We start from the raw sequence: 20,709 nt of genomic DNA, 5'->3' as shown, positions 1-20,709 counted from the left end.
GCTGCCAGAATGCTGGCTCCAGACAGCATGTCATGGAGTTGCCTGGGTGAGCTCAGAATGCCACATGACCTGCTGCATGGCCCTCTGAGAGCCCTGGTCCACCTCCCACTTCACAGAGAAGGCAGAGCATCCAGTGATCTGCCCAGCATCACCCAACTGGTCCCCACGCAGAGTCAGGTCACTGTCTGGGGCTGATGGCACGGCCCCAACCTGGTGGGAACGACACGGCCAGCAGGGACAGTCATTTAGAAACCTCTCTCACTGTTGTGATCGAAGATGAATTCAAAACACCAGGGCTGCTTCTAAATTTAGCAGGGGCTCTGTACTAGAGAGATGCTTCCTTAGACGACTTGTGAGGGTCCCTGTGCTGCGCGGGGCACCCTGGGAAGGGGCAGAGGAAATGTTGCAAAGACCGACTGGGTGCTTGGCCTCGAGGGGGAGGAACAGGTAGGCAGAGAGAAGTAGAAGTGGACTTTTCCCCCTGAACTCACCCAGAGGAGTAGCAGAGGTTTAGATTGATAGTTAAGAGGCATGAAGCCTTAGGCAACTTGTCAAAAAATATTTACTGAGCATCAATTATGAGTTAGACTCTAGAGTCATTCCCTCATTCAGTTATTTATTCAATGACGTTTTCTAGGGATTGGAGTTCAGCCATGCATGAAAGCCCTGCCCTACTACACAGCTATCAGTTCTGGTGACTCTGTAAGGAAAGGAAAATGGCCAGTGTGGAGCTGGGAGAGGGAGGGGCTCTCTGTGCCATGGGCTGAGGCTCCGGGAGGAAAAGGACCAGCCCAGGAACACATTAGAGGGCTAGAGGCTCATGCAGACTTTGGGGGATGGGGAGGAAAAGCACGGTGGGCTTAAGGGAGCTCCCGGTGGTCTGATGGTGGAGGCTGACAGCAGGCAGGCAAGGACCATAGACGGGTCTCCATCAAAGGGAGTGGTTGGTGCCCAGGAGAGGCTGCTGCAGGAAAAGCCCAGAACTGGGAGCCGTGGGAGCCCGGGGGGCAGGATCCTCTCTGCCCATTTCCACTGGGTGACCTGGAGCTGCTGCCCACTTGCCCTGGCCTTGCTGTTTCACCACCTCCCTTTCAGCCCTGGGGTGATGGCATGGAAATGGGGTCTGTTTGAGAAAATGTACCCGAAGCTGTCAACTGCACTTCAAAGAATCCTGGGCTGTGGCCCAGGCTGAGGGATTGTGTGGAGGTCAGAGCCCATGCTTGGCAGGGGGACACCCCCACCAAGGTCTTTAAGTTAAGAATGGGATCAGCCCTGGCTGAGTGACCACCTGTCCGGCAATCGCGCTACAAGAACACATGGAGATATCCTGGTCCATCAGTGCAAAAGCAGCTGATTTCCAGAGAGCTTTTTGAGTTAGTAAGCTGTTACATTATTTGGTTGCTCAGTCGCTTTCGACTCTTTGTGACCGCATGGACTGTAGCACACCAGGCCTCCCTGTCCATCACCAACTCCCTGAGCTTGCTCAAACTCATGTCCATTGAGTCTGTGATGCCATCCAACCATCTCATCTTCTGTCTCCCCCTTCTCCTCCTGCATACAATCTTTCCCAGCATCAGGGTCTTTTCCAGTGAGTTGGCTCTTCTCATCAGGTGGCCAAATATTGGAGCTTTAGGTTCAGCATCAGTTGTTCCAGTGAATATTTAGGGTTGATTTCCTTTAGGATTGACTGGTTTGATCTCCTTGCTGTCCAAGGGACTCTCAAAAGTCTTCTCCAACACCACAGTTCCAAAGCATCAGTTCTTCGGCATTCAACCTTCTTTATGGTCCAGCTCTCACCTCCATAGATGACTCCTGGAAAATAGCTTTGACTAGACAGACCTTTGTCTGCAAAGTGATATCTCTGCTCTAACACTGTCTATGAGCTATTAAGACCCAGGCTAATGTCCACAGGCAAATTAGCAAGATGACCCTGTAGGTTGAGATTTGCTTGACTAGTTTCCTCCTACTTCTGTGCAGTCATCGTCTTATTGAAACGAAATGTTCTCCCTTGTAAACGCTAGCTTTACACACTTAGTGTCATCGAGAGCCAGGTGTTACCTCCCCACCAGGGGGTCTGCAGTTCTCTTAAACCAAGCAGGAACCAAGCCCACTTCTCCAGCTGAGGTCCATAGGTGGATGTGCATAGATTAGCTAGCATAGTGCAAGGTGTATGGCAGGGGCGGGGTGGAGGGTGGGGACGCGGGAACCATGAAATATGCCTCTGCCTCTTTCCTTTCAAAGTGGAGCATAAGCTGGGGTGAGCAGGGGCAGGTCTAACACAGACCATGAGCCCAGCACCGAGCCTGCCCCCCGAACAGATGAGCCACACCCATGCATCAGATGAACAAGTAAATGGAAGCGATGGATCTGCTTTCTGAACAAAAAGCGCCTGGCCTGTGAATATTGACTCTTCACCTCCGGGGGAGGGCGGGGGATGAGGAGCTAACCTTGAAAATCGTCTGGGAGATATCAGACCCTATTGTTTCCTGCAGTTGGGAGCCGCTCATGTTTCTGGAACCATCTCCGGACCTGGGTAAATGGTCCATGTGGATGAGCTGAATTGTCCAGCTAGAATGGCACCTGAATGTGTGTTCTCAGAATTTTTGTGTTTCTCTGGGGGGTGCCTCTTGGAGCTGACAGTGTTTTCAGGAGAAAAAAAAAAAAAAAGCAGAAGCTCTGTTTGCACTGGGCTTCTCCATTCTGAGGAGTTGCACAAATGCGTTGATTCACCCAAGCTGTTCTCTTCTGTGGTTGCTCAACTAATCCCCTTTGCATCCCCCTTAGGGACAGTGGGTTCCCAAAGCTTGGGAAGCTCTCTGAGAGGGGCCCCAATTTCAGTCTTCGCAACACTGCAATTTTGCTTTCCCTACTAACTTCTTGTAGATGCATGAAGATGCAAACTCTTTTCTTTTCTAGATCTAACAGGTATTTCTTTATTTAAATGAATGTTGTATTGAGTAACTGTTAGCTTCATGCCAACCATGAGGCTAAGCTCAGGGGGCACCAGGGTGACTAGGACTCATGTCCTGCCATCCAAGAGGTCAGCGAACAGGGACAGGAATGAACCACGGTGACAGAGCAGCAGAGCGGGGCTTCTGTGATGAGGGAAATTAAAGGAAATGGTTCAGAATGTTGCTGTGGCCCCGAGCCTTGATGGACGCAGGTGATGTTCAGCTCAACCTTGAACATGAGTGGAGTCCACTAAGGCTACACATTTGGCAGTGCTGGCCAGGACATTCCATTGGTCCCTTCTTGTTTTTTCCTCTCTTTGTGGGATGATAAGTTGCATCTTGTCTGGAGTTGGAAGTGATGTCAGTATCGGCCACATGCTGGTCCTCCCACTGCCTGTGATCCCCTCTTCCCTCTCGGTGCTCCTGGAACAGGCTGACGAGCTGACCGCCTCGGGTCAGTTCAGTCTCAGCCCAGCTCTGCCCCAGCCTTCCACCCCCGCTGCCCTCACTGTGCGTGGCCTTTGTGTGGCTTCCTCCCGGTGCTCACTGCTCCGACCTGCCATCTCAGTGACTTCTGCTTTCTCCTGCTGCCTGGCAGACTCTGCTGGCTCTGTCCCTGAATTTACTCCTGCTGTCCCCTCATTCTAGGACCTGGCAGAATCAGGAGTGAGTCTCCAGTGCGGGCCGGCCAAGGCTTGATCCCTTCCTCTTAGAGCCTGGCGGAAGGACTCATGTTTCCTTTACCCTGTGCAGTGGCGGCGGGTCGGGGGAGGAGGGGGGTCAAGCCCTCCCCCCTGCCTGCTCTTGTCCTCTGTCCTAAGTTGAGGTTCTCAGCCGTCTGAACGGCCTGTTCCCCAGACTGGCTCCCTCCGTGTGGTCCTGGTGGGGAGAAGGATGACAAAAGTGGCATCTGTCTGCAGTGGAGCCTTTTGCCAGAACGCCCTGTGACTGTCCTAGAGGCGAGAAGTTTGCAGTCATTTTCATTCCCACCAGCAGAGCAAACGCTGTGGTGCATGGGGGCATCCTCGTTCGACTCTGTTTCCTTCAGTTCATTGAGAAAAGGGCCTCTTCCTGTTCTCGAGTACAAGTGTTCTCATCTCTAAACTTGTTGATCGTGACAGTAAAACAGAGTTTTGAGTGAGTTTGAGTAAGCATTCCCTATATGTGCACATTTTTAATATATATCTTTTATATACACAGTCATTAATTATATTTGTAGATGACTGTACTAAAATATACATTATAGATATAAACATGTTTTAAAAGAATAAGACTACCTAAAGAATATTTATAGGTAAATGTTCTGGAAATTTCTTCCTGTGTACCAATGGATTGTCTCGTGTACTCTGTTTGGGAGACCAAGACTCTAATAGAAACGTAAAGAGGGAGACAAGTATCATTTCTAAACAAAGAGGATTATTAACAAGGAGCTTGGGACATCACAGGTTATCTTTCCTTGGTTCAAATGTATAGTTGAACCAGGAAGGACGCAGAGATCCTTTGTGAATTTCACTTAGGACAAAGGCAAGAGGCAGTCTTACCGAGAGAAATATGATTTGGTACATGGTGGCATCAGGTGGTATCAGGCCCACTGAAGGGAAGTTCTTCAAGCTTTTCTTTAATACCTCCCCTTTTCCCCTCTGTGTTGGTCTGTCATCCGAAAACTGTTAAGTTCCATGAAGGCCAGGTGGCTACCTGTTTTGTCAATGATTGACACCTAGCATTAGCACCTTGCATGGCCAGAGGAACCATCAAATATTTGCTAGAAGGAAGAAAGGGCAGAATGGATGGAGAATTGGAGGGTGGGACAGGAGGAGTGAGAATTTAAAACAAAAAAAACCCAGAAAGACAAAGAAATGCCCCTTCCTATAGATTACAAACTTTCTTCAGGCCTCCATGGGTGTGTGTTCAACCATGTCCAGTTCTTTCTGACCCCGTGGACTTCAGCCCGACAGCCTCCTCTGTCCATGACATTCTCTAGGCAAGAATGCTGGGGTGGGTTTGCCATTTCCTGCTCTAGGCCTTAATCACCTTCAGAGTCCCTGCAGCATCTTGCGTACGGAAATGCTCAAAGATGCCCATGGAGCTATTCTGGTGAAGAACCAGCTTCTGGGAGCAGAGCTGGCTGTGTCCCAGAGTGGATAGAAGAGCTGGGTGAACATTAGCGATAAGGCCTCTGCGATCAGCTCTCGAGCGCGAGCAGAGTCAGGCCTCTTCATTGCTTCACTCCTGTATTTTCATCTCATAAACAATAATCACAGTTAAACTTGTCCAAACACTTCAAAATATGCGTTAGCAGAACAAAATGAGGTTACCATCTCTCATAGCATGATGATGGCTTTTATTGAAGTCCCCTTGCTAATCATTTCTCTCTCATTTTATGATGCCTTAATACTTCTGTGAGATAGGCTTTCCATTCAAAACAAGATTCCGTGGTTGTCACCTGAAGAACAAGCTCAAAACTGGCCTTAATGCAATTTAGAATGGTGTCATCCATTTCTAAGCCACTGGGTGGGTGTGAAATTGTCAGTCAGCCTTTCCTTTATCACCCACAGAGCCACGACTAATTACACTCAGCAGCATGGGGCCGACAAGCAGGGAAAGAAGATAGACAAGCCCAGTTGCTTAAAATATCCTTGGCCAATACAAAACTGCAATCCCCAAAGCTTTCTTTAGATTGGAGAAGATTTGACTATTTTTTAAATTTGAGTTTGAATAGCAATAATAATTGGAGAAGGCAATGGCACCTCACTCCAGTACTCTTGCCTGGAAAATCCCATGGATGGAGGAGCCTGGTGGGCCACAGTCCGTGGGGTCACTAAGAGTCTGACAGACTGAGTGTCCTCACTTTCACTTTTCACTTTCATGCATTGGAGAGGGAAATGGCAACCCACTCCAGCATTCTTGCCTGGAGAATCCCAGGGGCGGGGGAGCCTGGTGGGCTACCGTCTATGGGGTCACACAGAGTCGGACATTATTGAAGTGACTTAGCAGCAGCAGCAATAATATTATAACTCATAATAACTGATCTCTGACAGTGCTGTACAGGTTCTGAAGTATTTTTCAAACCTGTTATTTCATTTAATTCTTGCTAGAGCTCTTTGAAATATCAATTCTGAGTTTAATATTGGCTACCATTTATTGGAAACCTAACCCATGTAAGCACGTTACCTTTTACCTCATCAATTCATCTCAACAATCTAGTGAAATATTCTTCTTACCCTCATTTTACACTTGAGGTAACTAAGGCACAGGGGATTTAAATAGCTTTCCTAAGTACACACAGCTCATAGGAGGAGGCGATACTGACCTTGTATGTGCATTAATAATGAACTCATGGTCCATGCTCTCGATGCTGTACCTTGAGACACTATTATGTACCCATTTTACAGGTGGAGAAACTGAAATCCAGGTAGTAGAACCACTTACCAAGTTGTCAGTTCAAGATTCAATAAGATTTCTCCAATCCCAAAGCCCAAGCTCTGTCCATTCTTTTTCTACACCGTATAAAAATGTTTATTTGTTTTTCCCTGACAAATTTGAAGGGGATTGTGTTGTTGCAAATGGTGCAACATGGGTTCCAGGAGCTCAGCTGGGGCGGGGCTCAGAAGCAGGCCTTTTTACTTCATACCGATGCATCAGCACCTTAGCAAAAGTCCCGTGGGCTTGTTCACACGGGGGAGTTGGGGAGGGGTCTAGCAGAGTGATGGGCCCAGAGCCTGGAAGGGCTACCCTTGTTATAGAGAGGGGGCTAAGCTCAGACCACACACCCATTAGCTGGAGCTAATACAGGGTAAGGAAGTGGGCCGTGGAGAATGCAGGGCCCCACTGAACACACAAGGCCAAGTGCGGGAGGGTGCGGGTGTGAGGCTCAAGTCTGAAGAACAGCTGCCAGGACAGCTCAGGGCCGCAGGGTTCAGTCCAGCTGGATGCCCAGATGGCTTGCCCTCAGGCGCTCCATGCCGCCTCTGTGGTCTGGACGTGAGGTGGGAGCCCTTGACCGCCCACTTCCGGTGGGGGCCCCTCCCGCCTCTGCACCACTGTGGCCAGCACAGGGCCTCCAGCCCAGAACCTGACTCCAGCACCCATGATTGACCTCCGCAGGGTGGCCCCCTCACCTGTACCTTTGTGCCGGGCACCCAGGAAGGCCTTCTGGGTCAGTGCCCTGTCTCCCAGTCCAGCCTCTTTCCAAGGGGCGCCCCCCTCCAGGGATGTCTAATGAGAGCCAGGCCACATCCCTCCTCTCTGCTCTGCTCTCTCTGACAGAGGCATCCCCAGTCATGTCCGTGCGGCCCCGGTTACCCTTGCTGGTGACACTGTCCCCTGAGAGGACACCCTGTCCCCCAGCCAGTTCCCCTTCTGCACACACAAGACCATCCACACCCACCAGAGTCTCAGAACACTCTGAGAACCCACAAGAGTCTCAGAACACACACTGCGCTTCTCCAGGGCAGCCCGGGGAGCCCTTTCTCCCAGGAGCTGGTCAGTGCCACCGAGTCCAGGAAGGAAAGGAGGAGGAGATGGACAGAGGGAGGTGGTCGCAGGTGACAGGGAGCAAACCAGTTACCAGGCAAGGCTTTCTCACTCCCAGATGACTGGGCTGGGCCTTGCCGTCTTCTTGTTGTTTAGTCGCTAAGTTGTGTCCAGCTCTTTCGTGACCCCATGGACTGTGGCCCACCAGGCTCCTCTGTGTGTGGGATTTCCCAGGCAAGAATACCAAAGTGGGTTGCTATTTCCTTCTCCAGGGGATCTTCCTGACTCAGGGATCGAACCCACATCTCCTGCTTTGGCAGCTGGGTTCTTTACTGCGGAGCCACTTGGGAGGCCTCCTACTATCTTCTAGATGCTCATATTTGGAGGCATAGTTCAAACAGGCAGCCATGGCTGACTGCAGAGCCACACTTATAGAGAAAACAAGCCTCTCAGTCTCTCCTGTGGGGCAGAACAGCCAGGCTTTAGTTCCAGGCCAACTTCCTCTGGGCCAGAAATTCCCTCCATGCCCCTCACTCTTCCGTCTTTCCACCTTGATATTAGACGCAGGCATATAGTCCTGGGAAAGAGCTGGCTAACCCCCACCCCCAGATCTGCCACCAATTCCAGTTATCTCTGTATACTGATCCATACAATCAAGCAGAGAGATGAATAAAATCCCCGACTACTTAAATTGGTACAGCTGCTGTGGAGAACAGTAAGGAAGTTCCTCAAACATAGAGCTAAAAATAGAGCTACCATATGACCCTGCAACCCCACTCCTGGGCATCTATTCAGAGAAGAACATGATGTGAACAGATAGCTGCACCCCAGTGTTCACTACAGCACTGTCTACAGTAACCAAGACACGGGGACAGCCTAAATGCCCATCGACAGAGGAAGGCATAAAAACACAACGGACTGTTACTCAGCCATTAAAAAGAATGAAATAACGCCATCCGTAGCAACATGGATGGGCCCAGAGGCTGTCGCACTGAGGGAAGTAAGTCAGAGAAGGAGAAATGCCCTATGACATCCTTTATATGTGGAGTCTAAAAAGAAGTAATGTAAATGAACTTACAAAACGGGAAGAGACTCACAGGCTTAGCGAGCTTATGGTCGCCAGGGGAAGGGCTGGGAGGAAGGAATAGTTAGGCAGTTTAGGATGGACATGCGTGACTTCCCTGGTGGCTCAGATGGTAAAGCGTCAGCCTACAGTGCAGGAGACCTAGGTTCCATCCTTGGGTTGGGAAGATCCCATGGAGAAGGAAATAGCAACCCACTCCAGTATTCTTGCCTGGAAAGGCCCATGGACAGAGGAACCTGGTAGGCTACAGTCCATGGGGTCGCAAAGAGTTGGACACGACTGAGCAACTTCACTTTCTTTCTTTCTTTAGGATAGACATGTACACGCTGCTATATTTAGAATGGATAACCAACAGGAACCCACTGTGTAACACATGGGGAGAAAATTAAAAAGTAAAATAAAATTCCAACTTCACAAAATGGACAGGGTGAAGTTAGCTGATTTGCCCAACAAGACAAGGCCACTAAGAGCAGAGGCTCGAATGCAAGTCTTTCTTTGTGCTTAGTCCTTGTTACCACTTCTCTACACTGGTTTTGCTTTACAAATGTTTTAAAAGCATGACAACGTAGAATTAGTCAGCAAAGGGCTGGCCTGTCCCACTGGGAGGACCCAGAGAACTAATAGGAATTGAAGGAGTGGGAGCCAGTGGGGCGTTTGCTCTGCACACGGCCCTGTGCTGAGTTCTCACACTCCATACTTCCTATATCTCTGGTGGCAAGGCGGTAAGGCTGAGGGAGCTGAGGCTTGAAGAAGTGACTGATCTGTTCAAAGCCAAAGCATAAGAATGTCGGAAAGCCGAGGCCAACCTCCTCTGAGTCTAAGATTCGCCCTCTCCTCCATACAGTCCCAGCTGTCCTAAGCATTCATTCTAAATCGGCGGTCCCTGAAATAGAGCCACAGGAGCAATGGCGGGACAGAAACATCCAGGCACCTAGGCACTTTTACAAGTTGTAATTTGGAAATTATTTTTCAAAGGCGACACTTCCCTACTGCGTGTGTGTGTGAACTGCTCGTTCAGAACAGAGGGGGAGCTTCAGGAGCCTGCCTTTTCCATTCCCTTTGAAATTAGAAGGTGGCCGTTGCCTCAGCCATTAGTCAGGGTGTCCCTTTTAAAGCGTGAAAGCTTTGCCTGGGACAGCAGTACGTTTCGAGTGTCAAGCGTTTAAATGGTTTCTGCCAGGCAGAAGGGATCAGAGGCCATTGGTTGTAATGGTCGTGACAGATGAGGGGAAAAAGGCGCTTCGTCGAGTTTCCAGGAGCATGGAGGACAAGTATGACAGGAGAGTGAGCGTGGTTCTAAAGGGGCAAAGCCAAGGCTGACCAGGTGCCTGGGAGGCACCCTCCCACCGGAAGGCCGCCCCCAGCGGACGCCTGGGCAAGGCCTCCGCGCAGCACATCCACAGGTAGCAGAAGCGATTTGTAACCGAGCCACGTGGGAAGGAGTGTTTGCCAGAGATATTAGGAGAAGGGAGGTTGAGAGTAGACCGTAGCCTGGTCCCCTGCTCCCTTCGGCCTAGCAGGGCCAGGTGACGTGATGGCTTTGAAGAAAAGCATCCTGAATCCAACTCGGTAACAGTAGATGATTTGGGGCAAGTCAATTATCCTGTCTGAGGTCTTCTAGAGAAGCTATCGGCATCATTCTACTCCTTCTTGCAGATGAAGGAAGAGTCCAGATCAAAAAGTGCCAATCAGAGCTGTGGTTTGTGTTCAAGTGTGACCTGCAGGCGCTCCTAACCTGTCCATGACTCTCTCCCTAACAGCCTAAATACCCAATGCGCTGTTGACGTTAGAAAGTCTCATAAATGGTTAGATACCATCACAGAAGGATACGCACAATGGACCGAGAGGTGAAAAAGACAAGTTCAAAATCAGTATGATCTAATTTATTCCCTACATATAAGTATATAAATAGGAACCTCCCCCCAACATACACACACAGAAGAGACATGCTGAGAGGCTAACAATAATTGCTCCTTGACTCAGAAACTTGTATTTAAGTTTCCATTGTTTTGCTCATCTTTATTTTCTACTGTAGATTTCTGTGCTATTTTTGCTTTGAAATTGCAAAAATTGCTCTTTTACCTTTAACTAAACAGAGGTGACAGATTGGGTTTCCCTGCTGGTTCAGTGGTCAAAAAATCCACCTGCTGTGCAGGCGACGTGGGTTCAATCCCTGGGTTGGAAAGATCCTCTGGAGGAGGAAATGGTATTGAGTATTCCTGCCTAGAAAATCCCATGGACAGAGGAGCACTGCAAGGGGTCTCAAGGAGTCAGACACGACTGAGCAACAGAGCGACGAGACCGAGGTGACACTGATGGCTGTAGAGCAATGCACGCTGGCCTTTATCTGGGTGTGAAGAGGATTGCTGTTTTGGCAAACCTGGGATGTGATGATGCTAAGGCTCATTCTGGGGACCACACCCGTGGGTCAGGGTCACCTCCCTCTGTCCACAGTGGTCTTCCTTCTGCCCTACCTGTTCTTCCCCCTGCCAAGTGTTCTTACGTGGTTTTGACCTTGCCACTAGCCCACAGATCAGTGGCTATGCCTGCTTTCCTCTCAACAAGAGTCAGGTTATATTTTCATAAGGAATTACTCTTTTAAATGTAGTTAAAATTTGTTCTAATTAAATGTGATAAAATTCTATAAAAACTATAAAAAGTCCAAAAAAAAAAATCACTCATCAGTCCCTCATCTTGAATTAATAGGGGACTCTGGGAACTACAGTTGGACTATCCAAAGAACCTGGTGGAGTGATAGGTGATGGGGAGATGAGCGAGTCAGGATGCCTGTGGACTTCACAGGACACCTGCCCTCCATCAAGGCAGCAGGGAAGCATGGGAAAACCACAGCATCTTGGGGCCAGAAAATCTGGCTTCTTAACCGCCTTCATCTGTACAAACAGTTTACTAAACTTTGTTGACATTCTGTGCTGAGTATATCCCAATTTCTTTTTGGAATGACGTAGGGAATGTACACCCACTCCAGTGTTCTTGCCTGGAGAATCCCAGGGACAGAGGAGCCTGGTGGGCTTCCGTCTCTGGGGTCGCACAGCGTCGGACACGACTGACGCGACTTAGCAGCAGCAGCAGCAGCAGGGAATGCACAAAAAGAGTGATTAAATAAGTAATGTATTTCCTTTTAAAATTATATTGGTTCTTCCTACTTCATCAGATGGGTTGGAGTGTTGAGATGGTCTGAGCAAACACTCTATAGAAAACGAAAAGCGGGACACTTATAAATGCACATCACAGTGACCCAGGGTGGGTTCTGGTTGGTTTCGGGGTGGCTTTTCCATGCCGCAGACTTAATGAGGTCACGACAAGGGAGGGGCCTTTACAAGCCGGCCTGTGAGACTGTTTCGCATTCGGCACTCCTCCTGCGGGTGAAGCCAGGCTCTCCCTGCCTTTCCTCTCTCTGTCCTGACCACCTTGCAAACATCTTGTTTACAAATCACCACCCATCGGCCACTCCCGAGTATAGTGGAAAGCCAAGAGTGTGATGGTCTGAGCTCTTGTCTCTGCCTGTAGGTAGGACGGTGTAGTGGAGACGGTGCAAGCTTTATAAACCTGGTTCTGCTGCTTTCAGTCCCAAGACCTTGAACAAAGTACTTGCCCACCTGGGCCTCAATCTCTCCATCTGTAAAGTGAGAATGGTAATCCACACAGGGCTGTTGCTAGGATCACATGAGAAAATGTGCAGGAATGACCTGGCTCTTAGAAGTTACTTTATAAAATGTTCCTTCTCTTCCACCTCCCCTGAAAGTTGTATACTTTAAAGGTGGAGAGTTGGAAGGGGAAGAGAGGGTGAGGAGCACCCAGCAGGGGTCCTGTGGCAGGGAGGAAGCAGATGGGCCCGGAAGCCAGGCCTCCTCTCAGTTCCTTGCTCGTCAGAGGAACTGGGCTGCTTGCTTTTCCTGCAGGTTCTGATTCTTGCCATCGGCCCTGATTCACAAATTGCTCCCTCAGTTTTTCCACACTGGAAGTTGTTTTCAAAGTTTTAAAGGGCACGGCAATTCAGAATTAGTCAGTGAAAGGCTGGCATGTCCTACTGGGAAGACCCATACATAGTACTAGGAGGAATAGCAGGAGAGAGAGCCAGTGGGCCGTTCCCTTGCCCTGCACCGGCCCCATGCTGAGCCCCCCACGCAGCATACTTGATACCTCTGGCAGCAAGACCATGAGGCCAGCGCTTTATAGTGGAGGCCCCTGAGGCTTGGAGAGGTGACATGTTTTGTGCACACGCGTTTCTCCACAAAAGCAGCAGCACTCACAGAGCTTTGCCTTTCACGAGCTCTCCTAGGCTATAATTCATCCCTGCAGTTGGTGTTAAGATGTTTCAAGGGCATCATTTTGTCTGATATTCAAAGGACACTAACAAGGGCTATGTATGTGAGTCGCTAAGTCGTGCCTGACTCTTTGCAACCCCCTCGGTTGTCGTCTGCCAGGCTCCTCTGTCCATGAAATTCTCTAGGAAAGAATTCTGGAGTGGGTTGCCATTTAGTTCTCCAACAAAGGTTAAGATACCCCCTTTTTCCTTCATCCAAATTCCCTGGGCTCCCACCAACTAAAACCAAGAATTGCTGATTCCGAAGAAGCAGGGGAAGCGAGCAGTGTGCTCCGATGCCCTGAAGACTAGGGTCTCCGGATGAAAGGTGTGTTAATTATCATCCCTTTGACTGAAATTTTGCCAAAATCAAAGTGTTACAAATCAGAGTGAAACTCATGCTTTTAGGGATCAAGAAAAGAAGATGATTTCAGTGTAGAAAAGATTAAAAGCAATATTAATATTAACTTGCATGTACAGAAGATTTTTTTTTTTTGAAGTCTATCTCTTCCTTTAGCTTGCAGAGTTATCTCTGAGCTGTCTGCCTCAATGATGTCCCCAAATCCAGCTAGGGGGCTTCACAGGTGGCTCAGTGGTAAAAAGAATCTGCCTGCAATGCAGGAGATGCGAGTTTGATCCCTGGGTTGGGAAGAAAATGGCAGCCCTTTCCAGTATTCTTGCCTGGGAAATCCCATGAACAGAGGAGCCTGCTGAGCTATAGTCTGTGGCATCACAAAAGAGCTGGACATGACTTAGAGAGCAAACAGTGACAATAAACCCAGCCAGTCTATGATGTTCTGGTGGCAAGTTCGGGTTTGGGTCCGTTCCCAGGAGAGGGTCCGATGCAGAGCAGTGGCAGTGATGTTCTGGTTCATGGCTCACCCCTCTCTCCTCCACCCACACAAGCCTCTGTTGGAATCCCTGCTTCAGACAGGACCTCTCCTGTTCATCCCACGCAGCGGCCAGTCAACCATCCAGCCATTCACTTGAGTTCCATTCTGCCCACCAATCTTTAGCGAAGGCCTGCTGTGCACCAAGCTTTATGCTAGGTTCTGGTGGTAAGGGAATACCCGTCCCAATACCCGTGCCATCAGAATTTTCATCTTCCAGAGGCCCCCAAGCCCTCCCAGGCCGGCACGTTTGTCACAGAAACTACCCCTCCTGGTTGCTTTCCGGGGAAGGCCTGTGAGGGGTTCACTGAGGTGTCCCAGTTAAGAGGCTGTCTGTGTGTGTGGCTGAGTGGCTGTGTATCTCTGAGTGTGTCTCTGTGTGTCTTTCTGTCTGTATCTCTGTGTGAGGGTGTGTTTAGGTAAGTGTGTGTGTGTGTGACCCTTCCGTGAGGTGCCTCTCCGTCTGACCATGTGGTCTGTGCCCACGCTCGCCCGAGGGCAGGTCCTGAGTGTAAAGCGACCGTTGTGGCTGACTGAGGTCAAGATACCTTCCCATGTTTGGAGGCTCCAGAACGAATAAGCAGTGGTCAGCACTTGTGGTTTTTGCCCTGTGCTATTTTTAAAGTTAAAAAAAAAAAAGAAAACAAGCGGAAACTCATTGCCACTCGATAGCTAGGTCAGATTTAGATAAAGTCTGGGCCCAGAGCTGCGGATGGCTGGCTGGTGTGACGGGGTGGGCTGGAGAGACCCCACTGCCGGTCCCGGGTCCATGGTGCCCAGAGCAGCAGAGGCCTCTCTGCCTTCCGTGGGGAGGATGCTGCCCCCTCCTCTGGGCATCCCCATAGTGACCTGTGAGGTCACTTCATTGTCTGCATTTACAGATGAGGAAACTGAGGCCCCGGGGCCACTCACTGGCCCAAGGTCACTTCATCAGTAGGCAGCAGGATTGGGGTTTGAACCTGTTCTTCTGCCCCCGAAGCCCCCTCTCTCTGCACAACTCTGTACCGCCCCCTCCTCCCACCCCCAGTTCTTTGTCTTCAGCCAAGTGCTTCATAGTGAGGGCTGAGCCGGCCGTTGGCTTGTTTAACCACTGATTTTCCATGAAGAACATGGTTTCCTTCAGAAAGATCGATTAAGACAAAGTCCTCGCAGAGAAAGCGTTCTCTGAGGCATCTTGCCATATTAGTGTAACCCACGCTGTTAACCACTTCCTCACCGTATCAGGGACTCTGGCCTTTTATATCTGTAGAAAATGTAGAACACATTAGAGGGCCCCCTCCTGAAACCCACGTCTCCCCACAGCCTGCCTGTGGGTCAAGCCAGCCCACCTCGGCCTCCTGCACTCTGTCAGCTCAGTGCGTAATTTAGAACATGGGGCTTTGATCTTGAATATCTTGAGTGTGTGTTGGTGTGTGTGTGTTTTCCCTTAAGACCGAGTCCATGCAGTGGTCTTCATCATTGGAAACAAACCCAAGGGCCCAGGGACTCGACTCCTCATGATGGTGAGGGTTCAACATCGTGAACCTATTCACTGCCACCATTGCTGACCTCCAGGCCTTGGGTTGGTTGGTGTTTTCCTTGTATTACTGCTTAAGCCTGGAGTTAGGACTTGCCCTGGTTAACAGATGCTGAAGCTCAGAGCAAGTCTTTGACTGCAGACCCACAGAGCCCTCTGTGCCTTAAACACCCCCATCTACAAAATCGGGTGATAATTCCCCCTGCCTCGTGGGATGATTGTGAGACTTAAGTAAATTGTGTAGGTGCGTGCTCAGTCATGTCCAGCTCTCTGTGACCCCATGGACTGTAGCCCACCAGGCTCCTCTGTCCATAGAATTCTCCAGACAAGAATACTGGAGTGGGTAGCCATTCCCTTCTCCAGAGGATCTTCCTAATCCAGGAATCAATCTAGACCCTTCTACTTTCTTCCTGGGGTTCTGAGCACAGTACGCTCTGAAGCCTGACTGTCTGAAGCCGCAGGCTGTTTCTGCCTCTGATAAGATTTTTGTGGTTGGCTAAGTTGCTCATTTCCCTGTTTCTTTATTTCCGTGTTTATCAAATGGAGACAGTAACGGCTGCTAAGGTACACAGCTATTGTGAGGACCCAATGAGGTAAAACAAGATTAACTCAAGTTAATTGAAGTCCCCAGTCAATGGCCGTTCTGTTACTGTTGTTAGAGACAGCATTGTGAGTAATGGTAGTGATGCCAGCAGTCCCACCCTGGCTGTCTTGGATTCCGTGGTGGGCCCCAGCCTATGTCTGAGGTGGAGGGAGGGGTTGACCCACAGAGGACAGGCCCCAGGATCCTACCCTGCTCAGCTAAACTCTTCTACCCCAGGTGGAAGATCCAGTCCCACCAATTGTCCAGGCTCAGAGACCCCCTGCCCAGGACCTAGCAACCACCACCTGCCTTCTTAGAAAATGCTCCCAGAGACCTACAGGTTTTACGGAGACTTACAATGATTGCCAGTACAATTTACTTGCACGACGACTGTGTTTCCATCACCTTCTAGGTGGGCTTCTATTTTAAAGTCTGACTCTATGTTAACTGAGCCAGGAAAGCTTGCTCTTTAAGAAATCCTCAGGAGGCGTTGGTGGTATGTACCCACCTTTTGCGGAGTCCTCTTCTCAGAGGACAGTTCTGATTTTTGTCCCTGTTCAACCACCATCAACTCTTTGTCTCAATATGCAACCTTAGTTCTGGCTTCCCTGGTGACTCAGATGGTAGAGAATCTGCCTGCAGTGCAGGAGACCCAGCTTCCATCCCTGGGTTGGGAAGATCCCCTGGAGAAGGGCAAGGCAACCCATTCCAATGTTCTTGCCTAGAGAATTTCATGAACAGAGGAGCTGGTGGGCTACAGTCCATGGGATCACAAAGAACTGGACTGCATGACTCACACACACACACACACACACACACACGTACAACCGTAGTTCATAGTCAGGACTGAAGATCACTCTGTCTACTGCCCTCACTTCGCAGGTGAGAAACCTGAGGCCCAGAGAGACTCATTCAAGACCACACAGCATGTTGATGTGATATTGATCAGCCCTGACCTCCCAGATGCCTGTGGGCACTCGAAGGAAGGGTTCTGGGACTCCCACACTTGGAAGAAGGACGCAGAGCCCTGATGCAGCCCTGGGGTCTCTGGGCTGAGCAGGGTGTGGGAGATTATTTAGACTTCAGGCTCTGAGTCTGCTCTCTCTTCCAGGGTGGCTCTGCGCTTTCCCCTGCTGCGGTCATCAGGCCAGAGAGGGCTCAGCAACAGGCAGCTGCTTTGGCAAAGGAGGTTGGCTGCCCCAGCTCATCCATCCAAGAAATGGTGTCCTGCCTCCGCCAGGAGCCGGCCAGCATCCTCAATGATGCCCAGACCAAGGTAGGCACTCATGTGAGAGTTGGGGAGGGAGGGATCTTTTACAAATGGAAACCAGGCCGGAAAGGAGACAGGACCCACCCAAGGCCACGCAGTAGGCTGGTGACCAGCTGGGGCCGAAGGCATATTCCCTGACTGCCTCACCCCTTCCCCGAGCTATGCCTAGGCTGCAGTACGTCATGGACCAAACTCGGGTCCTGAGGATCGACTGGTCTCTGTGCATCAGATTTTGTCTGTACTATGGGGATAATAGGGTTTCCCAGGTGACTCAGTGGTAAAGAATCCACCTGCCAGTGCAGGAGACCCAGGAGACCTGGGTTTGATCCCTGGGTTGGGAAGATTCCCCTGGAGGAGGAAATGGCAACCCACTCCAGTATTCTTGCCTGGGGAATTCCATAGACAGAACTCGGTGGGCTACAGTCCATGGGGTCCCAAAGACTCAGACACAAGCATGCACGCAGCATGGGGTTAATAATGGGACTCTGACAGAGTAGGAGAAGAAGATGAAGTGACATCTGTAAAGGGTCTTGCTGGGATCGTGGTGTCACCCCGGTCAGGTCACAATAACATGTGCTGAGTACTGTGGGCAGGGCTGCAGTGCACTGAGGCCACCATGCCCCTTAGACATGGCAGCTGTGTGCTGCTTCTCCAACTTATAAAGATGGTGCTCACAGCCCCCAGGCTCCCTGCCTGGCCCTGATATTGACAAAGGGGACTCTAGAAAGAATAACTTTCTAGCCAAGAGTCATCTGAGCTGAGGCTTTAATCCCTTCCGCAGCGGGCCTGGACTCATGGACCTGGAGCAGGTCTTATCCTCAGCTCCTCCAAATATGGGCTAATCAGATCATGACTAAAGCTGATGAATTTCCCCTGTCATGTCCTGCCTTTGGCCACCACCACGATCAATAGCTCTTACAGGCTCAGGTTTACCCTTCCTCCCAGTGGATCTGTTGACACCTTGGTGGGAGGTTCTGGGATGCTCCCCTAGGGACTAGTCACTGCTCCGAGTAAGACTCGCCATCCTGACCCTGGCATTGTGGCCTGGTGTCCTGCCTGCTTGCTGTTCTGGCCACGTTACCCTTATTTCCCAGGAAGCTTTGGGTGAATACCCAGCTTTGGTGCTCATTATGTTAAGACTTGATTAAGCGAAGCAACTGTGTTGTGCTCAGTGGCTCAGTTGTGTCTGACTCTTTGTGACCCTCTGGACTCTAGCCCGCCAGGCTCCTCTGTCCACGGGATTTTTCAGGCAAGAATACCGGAGTGGGTTGCCATTTCCTTCTCCAGGGGATCTTCTCTGCTCAGGCATTGAACCCTCATCTCCTGCATCTCCTGCTTTGGCAGGTGGGATTCTTTACCACTGAGCCACCTGGGAAGCCCCCAGTGAAGCAATACAACTGGCTATTTCAGTATCAGTTTTTGAGGATGAAGTCTATATAAACCATGACATCCCTTTGCACCTGATGCAGCTGCTGGCTGTGAGTGGTCCTTTCCACTACTGGGGTCCAGTGGTCGACGGCCAGTACCTTCGAGAGGCCCCAGCCCGAGCGCTGCAGAGGGCCCCACGGGTCAAGGTGGATCTGCTCATCGGAAGTTCTCAGGACGACGGACTCATCAACAGAGCCAAGGCTGTGAAGGTAGGCAGGAGGGGCCTCGGAGCGTGGCCCAGTGACTCTAGACCTAAGCAAGACCTTGGTGAAGAGTCATGGATTTGCTTGCTTGTTATTTTCAAGACAGTCAGTGAAAAACTACATGTACAAAAGCTCTGTAAGGAATTTAGGAGATGGTAGTGGAGGTGGGGTTCAGAAATAAGACACCTGCTGTGTTGTGAGCAACACAGACACATCCAGAAATTACATCTGTGAATGTATGAATCACAGTGGGAAACCATCAGCAAGACTGACTTCAAGAGCTCTGTAGCTTCAGGGTTCCAGGCTGTGCATACCCCTTGTACCCACGAAGGATGCTTATCCCACAGAGCCTAGGAGAAGGAGAGGCGGGTGGATGAAGGGAGCCTGGCAGGGAAGCCCAAATGTGAGCCTTGTGGTGGCTTGTTGGAGACACAGCAAAGTGTGAGGGACTCGTGGGGTCGTTTATCTGCCTGAGCGTATGCTTCCTGCTCAGAGCAGAGAAGCCATCACTCCTCACTAGCATGTGGCCACCCCTGGAAGGGGTCAGGCACACTGGCCCCTGGCCCAGCCCCCTCTCCCTGTCCAGCTGCTCCTGATGGCCCTCTGGGTTGTCACCCTGGGATGGTGGTCCCAGCTCATGACACACACACAGGACAGACACTCAGTGTTGGCTCAGTTTGACTCTATTGACCATAAGGCAGTATCATTGGAATTAATAACAGCAAATAAGGATCATTAACACAACCGAATGGGATCTCTCATCCTTTGGATTATTCTATTCCCTTGGGTAATCTACCTCCTAAAGGGGAATCTATCTTAGAGCAAAAGAAAAAAAAGATGCAAACTACCATTTTGAGATAAGATGTATTAATATATAAAGGTATTAATCACAGCATTAATTGTTATAGTAAAACATTGGAAGCAACTCAAATATCCATGAACAGGGAAATGGTTAACTGAATGAAGATACACGCGAACTATTGGATATATATAATGTAGATGGTAAAAAGAATGAACCAGGTCCATCTCTCCCATCTTGAGGATGCCTGTGGTATGTTGTTGAATGGAAAACAAAAGTCAGAACACAGAGGAGTGTGAAATTAAGGTAGTATTCATATATTTAAAAGAATAGTGTATATCTGTAAATATGTAAGTGTGTATAATTGTATGTATTTCTATATGAAAGAATACACAGCAAACAATTAACATGGACTGTCTCAGGAGGTGCATCGGTGTGAAAAGAATTTTCATAATACTATGAATTTAGTATTATGAACATTACTAACATACATGTGTGCTCATTATCTATAACATATATGCATATATGTGTGCCTGTACAGGTATGTATGGGCACCTCTGGCGGCTCAGTGGTAAAGAATCCACCTGCCAATGCAGGCGATACGGGTTCGATCCCTGGTCCAAGAAGATCCCCTGGAGAAGGACATGGCTACCTACTCTAGGATTCTTGTCTGGAGAACCCCATGGAGCCTAGCGTGCTGCAGTCCATGGGGTTGCAGTCGAACACGACTTAGTGACTGAACAACAATACCATGTATATGTGATGTGTATAAACAGAGAGCTGTGTGTGTGTGTGTGTGTGTGTTGTGTGTGTGTGTATTGGGAGGTGGCATACAGCAAAGCTTAGTCACTATCAGCTTCCATCGGTTGACTCACAGCCGTGGAGAAGGAATTTTGCCTCTGATCCATCTCTACATTTTTCTGCCAAGCACCCATCTATGTCTCAGCCCTTTATTTCAAGGGTCTGCAACTTGGTTATGAACCAGACTGACGGTTTCACTGAGGAAATGCTGGAACAAGGCCGCTCTCCACCACTAGCCCTGGGCTTTTCTTTAAAGCAGTGGCTCTTCAGATTACTTTTGATCAAGTCCGTCATCAGTTAAAAAGTAGTGAGCTTAGTCATTCAAGTATGAATAATATACATGCATAGTCCTATACTAACTGTTATAAAGATTCACAAAAAAAAACC

At 49.6% G+C, this 20,709-nt stretch overlaps 1 protein-coding gene across 1 annotated transcript in view; it reads left to right on the top strand.

Moving 5' to 3' along the window:
* Window positions 1-20,709, top strand: part of TG (thyroglobulin) — a 231,795-nt gene that overhangs the window by 178,560 nt on the left and 32,526 nt on the right. The window contains exons 42-43 of the mRNA XM_069599831.1: window positions 16,933-17,097; window positions 18,561-18,728. Coding sequence (XP_069455932.1) covers window positions 16,933-17,097; window positions 18,561-18,728 — 333 coding nt within the window. The remainder of the gene's footprint in view (window positions 1-16,932; window positions 17,098-18,560; window positions 18,729-20,709) is intronic.

Source organism: Ovis canadensis, chromosome 9 (assembly GCF_042477335.2).
Source record: "Ovis canadensis isolate MfBH-ARS-UI-01 breed Bighorn chromosome 9, ARS-UI_OviCan_v2, whole genome shotgun sequence".
NCBI lineage: Eukaryota > Metazoa > Chordata > Mammalia > Artiodactyla > Bovidae > Ovis > Ovis canadensis.
The sequence above is the reverse complement of the archived record's forward strand: the minus strand, read 5'-3'. Positions and strand labels throughout refer to the sequence as shown.